This window comes from Chenopodium album, chromosome 18 (genome assembly GCF_948465745.1).
Source record: "Chenopodium album chromosome 18, dcCheAlbu1.1, whole genome shotgun sequence".
In the NCBI taxonomy this organism is placed as follows: Eukaryota; Viridiplantae; Streptophyta; class Magnoliopsida; order Caryophyllales; family Amaranthaceae; genus Chenopodium; species Chenopodium album.
In genome coordinates this window covers 44,862,849-44,873,853 of record NC_137851.1, presented here as the reverse complement: position 1 = coordinate 44,873,853, position 11,005 = coordinate 44,862,849, and the positions used below count along the sequence as shown (strand labels likewise).

The following is an 11,005-nucleotide window of genomic DNA, read 5'->3' as shown; positions in this document are numbered from 1 at the left end:
ATTACAAAATATATTAGAATATTGACAAGAGCCCACACTTTTTGTCAAATGAGACTCAAAGTTAAGTATCTAAATTTAGCAACTTTCTTTTGGAGTTGCTAAGTTTAGATATCAACTTATTGGTATACATTACAAAAAAATACTCTCTCTCTCCTAAAAATACTCACTCAAATCTCACTATTGGAGAGGGTCTTATGATTTGAATTATACATTAAAAACAAAAGCGATTTACACATTTTTAGTATATATCATAAAATGATTTTTTATTAAGGGGTGAACCTTTTATAGTAAACAATTTAAAAAATAAAAAAGCTTTTCATTTCTAAAAAAAAAAAAAAAAAAAAAAAGACGAACTCACAAAAGAAGTCTAGAAACAGAGAAAATATTAAACCAAGATGAGTTTGCCTCCATTTGTGGCTCTTAGAACAGATTTTAACAAGAGGTTTGTAGGTCTTGTAAGACTTCCTCCATTTTAAACTTAATTTTTTTTGGAATTAATTGATTTTGGATTGATAACATGACTCACTAAGAAATATCTACCTTGAATTATACATTATAATTTATGCTTTAAAAAAAAAATCAAAAAACTTAACTAAGATAAACTAATTATAATTTTTTTTTTAACGTTAAATTCCAAATATTCTTTTTTTCTTATTTTATATGATTAATTTTATATGGGACTAACATTATGAAATGAAATGGAAAATATATTGTTAAGTACAAAATAAGTATTAATATAAGTTTCATATATCAACTTTTTAAAACTACTACGGAGTATGATTTATTAATACGGAGTATTTAACTAAATACATCTATTGACTGTTTATATATATATATGTGTGTGTGTGTGTGTGTGTGTGTGTGAATACTGAATATGTGTGCAATGTTTGGCAACTGTGTTAAGGATTTATAATTATAATTCAAAGAAAACTATAGTAAAATCATTGTAATTAATAATCTAGCAGCGTTGTAAATTTAATCGATCTTATGTATGCAGCGAATCCCAAAGTAGTGGTTATATTGCAGCGACAACCGATGAACCAGTGAAAGATAAGTCAGCATGGAATTGTACGTTGTTTAGACTCAAATTTTATGGCCAAAAAGTTTCATTATATCATGTTGGGTCAAACACCGATGTACAAGTTAGTAGTATAGGTGGCCAATTGTTTTTGAGAGTTAAAGAAACAAATTGTACTGGCAGTAAAGATATATTTACGCCAGTTGATTTAGCATCTGTAGTGATACTGCCTAAACTCGTGACGTTCAAAGGCTTCGTGAATGAGCGTTACTTGCGTGGTAGATGGGTTCAACGTCACGAGTACAACGAGTTTTCTGGGGCGGATGATATGGATACAGCAAGCCACTACGAGATCTTTGTCACTGAGACGTACTGGAGAGATTCGCGTAAAGTCTCTCTTCTTTGGAAAGTATTGGAGACGTAGTCCTAATTGGATCTGGGCTGACACTTATGATACTAGTTCTAATAATCCTGACACATTATTTGAGGTGTTTAAGGTCGATGACAATGTCATTGCTCTACGTAACGGAGGCAACAAAAGATTCTGCAAAAGCCTTACTACAGAAGGCAAGACACGTTGTCTGAATGCTGCAGCAACGAGTATGAAACTTGAAGCGCGATTAATAGTAAGTGAACCAGTGATCTCAAGGAACATTGAAGTCCAATTTCGGCTTGAGGATGGTAGGATTTATAACAACAGACCCCTAATGTTACAGTTCCCAACAGAACAACCGTGGCACATGAGATTGTGAAAGGGGTGAGTTTTAGTAAAACTCGGGTTAGTACATGGAGTAATACTACTTCCTTGACAGTAGGTGTCAAGGCAAAAGTCACAACCGGAATCCCCATTATCGCTGGAGGAAAAATTGAAATAGGGACTGAAATGTCAAAAGCAATACAGTTCGGACAATCTAACGATTTCTCCAAGGATGTCAAAGCTGAATACAAAGTCCCTATACCTCCTATGACAAAGGTAACTATAAGGGTGCTCGGGACAGAAGCCATGTATGATATTCCCTTTTCTTACATTCAGACAGATGTACGTGCTAATGGGGATAGGGTTACAACTAAGTTCGACGATGGTATTTGTAGGGGTGTTGAGTCCTATGGCTTCATCTATGAAACTGTATATGAACCTCTGTGATTGTCGATCGATCTGCATTTTATTTACTCTTTGAGAAAGCTTAATAAGGAGTTGTTGCTCTGAGATGTGACACTGTTTCATTTATGTATGTATGTTGTTGATGCGGTTTTAAAGGAATCAAAGATCCGACTTTTAATTACTATATCTTTATTTATGGGATGTATGCCTATCAAATAAGTATTTTAATCAATAAAAGTGTGTGATTATTGAAACTAAAATTTGAACCTATTGTTTGTTCAGTTAATTGAAATTGCAAAATAGGTTCTCGAGATTAAAAATCCTACAACCTTGATCTAGATTTCATAGAAGAACCCCCAAGCCGGCCACTAATACAAAACTAGCTTATGCAATAGTTTTGAGGCAATACCTATAATTTAAAGTTGCATGTGTTCAATTTGATTCAATAGCAACACTAGAAGTTAAAATGTTGTATATTTACTTATATATAATGCAATGTTTGATTATAAGTGTTGCATGACTTGCATCTAGTGGGTAAAATATGCAACAATTCATTCCAGCATTTTAAAAGTGTTGCATATTAATTCAAGTCCCTTAGATACAAGCTCATTCCACTCACCAAGAAGGCAACTATTGATTAAAATAATTAAGTTGCAAGTTAAAACACTAAACTCACTTTGTACTAATCTATACTATATATTAAAAGACGATAAGAACGTTGAAGTGCCACGTAAGTCCTTTTTAATTACGCCACGTCAACTTCTCAACATCTTATGACGCCACGTCACCTTTAACAAACAAAAAAGACTATTTAACCGTCTAAGTCAATCATCAACCACATTATCAATATGTAAAAAAAAAAGTATATAAGTGAAAATCACAAGTTCAATTTTTTAAAAATATATTGATACTCAAAGAATAAACTCAATAACTATTCAATGTAAGTATTAGATTACTTCATACCTTCTTGGGACAAAAGGTTAAACTCAATAAGTAACTATTACCTCATACTTCCTATGAACCAAAAAAAAAAATAGCTAGTATAAATCATTTTTAAAACCCATAAAAGTAGCTCAATACTTAGAACGGAAGTAATTGTCGATCATATTGGTAGGACAAAAGGGAAAGCCGGAAAGCCAAGATTTAAAAATAAAAAGGAAGTATATTCTACAAAAACACAACGTTGAATCTCCATAATATAAATGAAATAAAATTATCGAATACAATATCTAAAGTACAGAGTACCCTAGTATGGGAAAAGAATCACTTATTCTTAATTGTCTAAAACAATATTAGTAAAATTCTTGTAAGCAATATTTCATCTTCTTAATTTGGAGGAAAGAAGATCTCATCAGAAGTCCTCTTTGATCGAAACTGCTGCTCGATTTCAGTAGGCACCTTAAAGGCTGCTTCTAGCACTTGTGGTGACAATGCCTTCCACACCGAAGTCTTCCCCGCCAAGTGTGTAAAAATAGGACTGCAACCACCACAAAAAAAAAATTAAGTTGCGTATTAGAATTTCATGTTACATTAACGAGTATTACTTTTTTTACAAGGTAAGAAAAATAAACATTAGAAAATCATCTTCACAAGGAAAATTCCTAATGTAGCGTTCAAATACAGTTCATATGAAACATATCAAAATATACTAAGGCAAAGAAGGTACTTACTTTGGAGTACTAATGATAGATAGAAAACCACTCTAAACCTTCATCATCAGCAATCTTTGAAACCACAAAGAACCTTGGCACAATGAACAAATTTCCGGCCTTGACCGTTGTTTCTAACACCCTCTTACCATCAACCCCAACGACTTGAACTCGGCCACTCCCTCTAACAATTTAGGTCACTTGAAGGGCAGAGTCACAAGAGAACCCGGGCGAGCACATAGCTTTCCCATTGAGCCTAACAAGGTCAGCCCCAAGGCCTACCTCACCCACCAAAGGCAAGTTCTTAGTGTTGAGCACTACTACTCTACCCCCACCCTTGATGTCCACATCCAAGGGTCCATCCTCGCAGTTCAGTACCATTCCATCGCGGTGTTCCTTCTTTGGTTCGGGCATATTGTGGGATTCATCTAGCTTGACTATGCCATTAGAGTGTTGGTTATTGACTAGGGTCTTGACTACATCTTCGGGTAAGTCCCATGCCCTCCCTACAAACTCGGTTGTGAATCCGGTGAAGATTCCATTGGCTCCGGTGAGGAAGAAATCAGTGAACTCACCACGCTTGTGAGCCTTGGAGGTTTCACCTAAGAACAGGACCGTTAGTTCAGTGTCCTGTTTGTTGTACCACCATGTGACAACGCCGAAAGGCAGAGCAATTGCATCTCCCTTCTTGATTGCAATCACCTTCTCCTCTCTTTCAGGGAGTACAATTCCAGCAATTCCTTCACCTAATGTAACAAAAAATCATATGTTAATGAATGTTACATAAATCATACTAATGAAGCTTATGAAAAAAAAAAATAGGAACAAAAAGGCGTGTAAGAACAACATAATTGACTCATTATTATCAAAAATATCAATCATCAAAGGCTCACGTTAAAAAATCAAACTATCCATCACATTATATGTTAAATTTTGGATCCCAAAAACGAGTCTTGAATTGACTTTTCTTGACCGTGTAACGCAAACAATTAACAATATTTCTAAATTAAAACAATTATCACAAATTCTAATACGTCTGCATAATATTTACATACAATTTAATACTGTATAATTTATGTGTTACACTCAGTCATAAGAGTACTAATATAGGTAACAATTCAAAAAATAATGATACAGTAAGTCTCTACGGTTTATAGAGCATTGTGTTACATACACTCGATCATATTATGCAATCATAATAATAGTTACAAAGAAACGATTTTAGTTGTACTAATAAACAAAAATTAAATAAATAAATAAACCAAGTTGAGTTAATCAATTTATACGAGTAATGTATATAATTATTCAAAAACTAATAAATTATTATTAATAATTCAAACAACTTAATCAATATGATATACTAATACGTCATAATTTTTTAAACATTAATCATCTTAGAAAAAAAAATCAATAAATTTAGGGTATTTCAAGAAAAGATTTATTATACCTTGAAGAACATAAGCAACCTTAGAGGAATCGGAGTAACGAGGAAGCGCGAAACCAAGTTTGTTAAGAGAAAGTATTAGGATATATTTTGGTAGAATATATTTGTTTCTATCTTTTATATTGTTTCCTTATTTCTAGTAACCTAATTAAGGTAATACTAGGAATAAGCTTGTATATATTGGGGATTACCCCAATTAATAAAAGTCAAGTTGTGAGTTTATGCAATTTAACATGGTATCGGAGCTAGAACCCTAAAGATTCAATTTTTTTTTTATTTTTTTTTTCCCTCTTATCTTCCTGTTTCTCTTCTCACCGTGAACAATGGGGGATACACCACCACCTCCACCACCCAAAATTGAAGTAAATTCTCCGTTCTACCTTGGACCGCAAGATCGGCCGGGTGATTTTATCACTTCTCAACGTTTAAAACTCGATAATTTCAATGACTGGGCTCACGCAATCCGAATTGCTCTGTCGTCTCGCCGCAAATATGGTTTCTTGGATGGTAGTATTCCCACGTATGTTCCTCCCTGTACGAAGGATGACTGGATCACTATTCAATGTATGCTTGTTTCTTGGTTAATGAATACCATTGACCCAGAGGTAAAGTCGATGCTTTCTCACTATGATAATGCTAAACGGTTGTGGGATGACTTACATGAACGTTTTTGCCTTGTTAATGGACCTAGAATTCAACAAATTAAATCTGAAATTAATGCTTGTGAACAACCAAAAAGTATGCCGGTGGCCGTTTATTTTAGTAAACTCTCTGTTTTGTGGGATGAACTCGACAAACATGAACCTTTGATTGCTTGTAAATGTGGAAAATGCACTTGCAATATTGGCAAACAACATGCCGATAGGAGGGATGCTGATCGTCTTCAGTAGTTTCTGTTGGGGTTGTGCTCGGAGTATTATGCTCCCCTTCGTTCCACCTTGTTGTCTCAAGAACCTCTGCCCACGCTGAACAGAGCGTTTCAGCAGATTTCACAAGATGAGCGAGTCCGTGGTATTTCTCGCTCCAAGGAAGAACCACCATCGTCCTCGGCGGTTGGTTTTGCGGTTCGAGCAGCTGCTGGTCGAGGCCGTGGTGGGTCTGACAGGCCACTGGTGTGCGACAGGTGCAAGAAAATAGGCCATGATGCAAGTAAGTGCTGGGCCGATAAAACATGTGCTCACTGTAAGAAAAAGGGTCATGAGGAAAACCGATGTTATGACCTTCATGGCTGGCCAGAGGGGGTGGGCCGTGGTAGAGGTCAGGTTCGGGCCAACGCTACCTCAGCAGGTGTTCTAGGCTCGGGTCCGGGTTCTATAAGTGCTTCTAATTCTTCTTCTTCGACTCAAGTGTTTACTAGTGAGCAATGGAAGGCGATTACGGGTTTGATGGGTAATGCTACACTTTCCGATAATCGTTTGAGTGGTAAGTTTGATGATACCTCTTGGATTATTGACACAGGAGCTACGCATCATGTCACCGGAGAAAAACATTGGCTTTTCGATATAAAAAGCTTTGAATGTCCGGTTGGTTTACCCAATGGAGATACGGTTTCAGCATCTCTTATTGGCTCTGTTTGTTTATCGGACAAGATTACTCTCACCGGAGTACTCTATGTCCCTAATTTGAGTTGTAATTTGATTTCTGTTTCGCAACTCAGTGATGACCTTAATTGTACTGTCCAATTTAACTCTTATATTTGTGCTATTCAGGACCAAACGAAGGAGCTGATTGGAACGGGAACTAGGAGGGACGGATTGTTTTACTTTAGCAAAACGGATTTGGTACATCATGTGAGTGCTCTTGCTGCAAATTCAGAGTTGGAGTTATGGCATCGTCGCATGGGTCATCCTTCCGAGAAAGTAGTTAAGTTACTTCCTACAGTTAGTAATAAAGCTTGTTTAGATAAAGGATGTGAAGTATGTATGCGTGCTAAGCATCCTAGAGATAGTTTTTCCTTGAGTGATAATAAAGCATCTAGAATTTTTGAAAAAATTCATTGTGATTTGTGGGGTCCGTATAGACATGTTTCGTCATGCGGTGCTCGTTATTTTTTGACTATAGTGGATGATTATTCTAGAGCCGTTTGGATTTATTTAATGAATGATAAAACGGAGGTTTTTCGTATGTTTTTGATGTTTGTTGCTATGGTGGAAAGACAATTTTCACAAACCATAAAAATTGTGCAAAGTGATAATGGTACGGAGTTTAATTGCTTGCGTGATTTTTTTGATGCTACGGGTATTATTTTCCAAACCTCTTGTGTGGGTACACCGCAACAAAACGGGAGGGTAGAGCGCAAACATAAACATATTTTGTCAGTTGGGAGAGCTTTGAGATTCCAGGCCAAATTACCCATTTACTTTTGGGGAGAGTGTGTTCTTGCCGCGGCTCACCTTATTAACCGTACTCCAACTCCGTTGCTACAAAATAAAACCCCTTTTGAAATCCTCTTTGATAAACCCCCTTTGTTTGATGCCATTCGTACTTTCGGTTGTTTATGCTTCGCACATAATCAGAAAACTAATGGGGATAAGTTTGCAAGTAGAAGTCGGAAGTGTGTCTTTGTTGGCTATCCTTTTGGGAAGAAAGGGTGGCGTTTATATGACCTTGAATCTAAAGTGTTTTTTGTGTCACGGGATGTTAAGTTCATTGAAGATGTGTTCCCGTTTGCTACTCCGGAAGACGTTAATATTGAGCCTCACATGTTTGATTCGGGTTATGATGTCCATAATGATTTTATTGAATTTGAGGAATGTGATGGTTTTGTGGTTGAAGATGTGTCAAATGACACTCGAATTTTGGGTGAACATGCCCCTGCGAGCAGTCCTGCTGCTGCTGCCCCGCAGGGGGGGGGCTGCGGGTGAGGAAGCCTCGGCACAGCAGCCCAGCATACGGGGGACAGACCACTCCGCAGCCAGGCCGCGGCCAGAGGGCGTACACCGCAGCCCGGTTGCGGAGGAAACTGCTGGCAGCACTGTTACTGTGCAGCAGCAAGCCTCCAGTCACGCCACTGATGGTGCAGGGGCAGCAGCTCCCGAGCCCTTGGGCGTGGTTTCCGAGAAAAGTTTCCAAATGTACGCCATCGAGATTTTGTGACTCACTCCGTGTTTGCTAACAATCCGTCTCCCTCCACTCCGTCCTCCAATACTCCTTCAGGTACTCCTTACCCTTTAGCACATTATATAAATTGTGACAAGTTTTCTGTGAATTATTGTAAGTTTTTAGCAGCTATTGTTGGTGGTCATTATCCGAAATCTTTTAAAGAGGCCATGAAACATGAAGGTTGGAGGAAATCTATGCAAGAAGAAATAAGGGCCTTGGAAGATAACGGTACATGGACCTTAGTGCACCTTCCCCCCGGTAAACGTGCACTAGGGAGTCAATGGGTGTTTAAGACAAAATATTTGTCTAATGGTGATATTGAACGACTTAAATCTCGTTTGGTTGTTTTTGGTAATCATCAGCAGGAAGGCATAGATTATGGTGAAACGTTTGCTCCAGTTGCTAAGATGACAACGGTTCGGGCTTTTCTTGCGATTGCAGCATCAAAGAATTGGGAACTTCATCAAATGGATGTGCATAATGCTTTCTTGCACGGTGATCTTGATGAGGAGCTATACATGAAACTCCCTCCTGGGTTTGAAAGTGAGGATCCTACATTAGTATGTCGCTTGGACAAGTCCTTGTACGGGTTGAAGCAAGCACCTAGGTGTTGGTTTGCAAAGCTAACTACGGCTTTGAAAGGGTATGGTTTCGTTCAGTCTTACTCTGATTATTCCCTTTTTACGTACACTAAAGGCACAGTTCAGATTAATGTCTTAGTGTATGTTGATGATCTTATTATTTCTGGTAATCATTCCGCTGCACTAGTTGGTTTCAAGGCTTATCTCAGTGATTGTTTCAAGATGAAGGATCTAGGTCCTTTGAAATATTTTTTGGGCATCGAGGTTGCTCGTAGTGCTTCAGGTTTATTTTTATGTCAACGAAAATATACGTTGGATATTATTTCTGAAGCAGGTTTGTTAGGGGCAAAGCCGAGTGGTTTTCCCATGGAGCAAAATCACAAGCTCGGCCGTGCCACAGGTGCTTTTCTTGAGGATCCGGAGGTGTATCGTCGGTTAGTTGGTCGATTGATTTATCTAGGGGTAACTAGACCTGATCTAGCATACTCCGTTCATATTTTGTCTCAGTTTATGAAAGAGCCGCGCATTGAGCATTGGGAAGCAGTAATTCGGGTTGTTCGTTATTTGAAAGGTACTCCGGGTCAGGGTATTTTGTTGAGTGCTACTAGCGACCTTACCTTGGAAGGTTGGTGTGATTCGGATTGGGCGGCTTGTCCTCTAACTCGTCGCTCCATCACAGGTTGGTTGGTGTTTTTAGGTCGTTCTCCTATCTCTTGGAAGACTAAAAAGCAACCAACTGTTGCGACGTCCTCTTGTGATGCCGAGTATAGATCTATGTTGGCAGTTACTTGTGAGCTAAAGTGGCTTAAGGGTTTGTTGCTTAGCTTGGGTGTACATCACCCTAAGGCAATCAAGTTATTCTGTGACAGTCAATCTGCTTTGCACATTGCAAAGAATCCGGTCTTTCATGAAAGGACCAAACATATTGAAGTCGATTGTCATTTTGTGCGAGATGCAATTACAGAAGGCTTGATTTCTCCTTCCTACGTTCCTACGACTACTCAATTGGCTGACATTTTCACAAAGGCTCTTGGGAAGACCCAGTTTGATAATATTTTGTCCAAGTTGGGCACTTATCATCCTAGTGCTCCAACTTGAGGGGGGGTATTAGGATATATTTTGGTAGAATATATTTGTTTCTATCTTTTATATTGTTTCCTTATTTCTAGTAACCTAATTAAGGTAATACTAGGAATAAGCTTGTATATATTGGGGATTACCCCAATTAATAAAAGTCAAGTTGTGAGTTTATGCAATTTAACAGAAAGCTTAGCGGCTCCAATGTCACCTTCCTTAAGCATGGGAAGTTCTGAGGGATTCCATGAATGGTAAGAACCGCCTTCACCTCCATAGATCTTCTTTGACAACTTTGGTGACAAATCAAGCTCCATTATTTTTTGGATTAACAAAGAGAAAGGAAAAAAAAGTTTAATGGTTTAATTTCTTAGAGAACAAATATGTCAATGAATAGGTACGTAAGAAAAGAAGAAAACGTGAGGGGGTATTTATAGGTTAAAATGGGCTAACAATTACATTATGATAAGGATTAGGATAATTACTTGGATAAGAATTTAAAATTTTAATTAAGTAATAAATTAGCTTTAGAGTATTTCATTAATGATTTATTTTTGGGAAAATTCACGTGAAATAGGATTTTTAATATTATTCTATATTGGCCTTGGGGTAATGTTTTTAGCAAATCTGGATAATCTTGATGCTTGAATTAAAGTTGGATAAGCTCTCAATATTTAATACGAGGATATTTTTAGACAAAATTGAAATCACAAGGTTTTGTGTGTGGCTGGTCATATGGTGCGGCCAACTAACACACAAGTAACCTCTGATTGGTCTAGTAACTTCTGATCCTCTTAATAACCCCTCCGACCTAGTAATCTTTCGACCTAGTAACCCATGATCAACCTTATAACTCTTTAAATGACCCCTCTGACCTAGTAACCCCTAATCAAATAACCCTCTGACCTAGTAACCCATTCAACCAAGTAACCTCTTCGACTAGTAACCCCTGACTGAATTAATAACCCCTTAGGTAACCCCTCTGACCGAATTAGTAACCCATTAAGTAATCCCTGACCGAACTAGTAATCCCTG

General features: G+C 37.6%; 1 protein-coding gene and 1 pseudogene across 1 annotated transcript; one reads left to right on the top strand and one right to left on the bottom strand.

Annotated features, from left to right (window-relative positions):
* The first annotated feature begins 395 nt into the window (after positions 1–395).
* On the top strand, positions 396–2,162 carry LOC145592199 (uncharacterized). Its single transcript, XM_081648659.1, has 4 exons — positions 396–442; positions 998–1,427; positions 1,516–1,618; positions 1,735–2,162. Exons 1-4 carry the CDS (start codon positions 396–398, stop codon positions 2,160–2,162), a joined length of 1,008 nt encoding a protein of 335 aa, XP_081504785.1.
* Positions 2,163–3,446: 1,284 nt separating this feature from the next.
* LOC145590918 (11S globulin seed storage protein Ana o 2.0101-like) lies at positions 3,447–10,287 on the bottom strand (annotated as a pseudogene).
* Between the last annotated feature and the right edge of the window lie 718 nt (positions 10,288–11,005).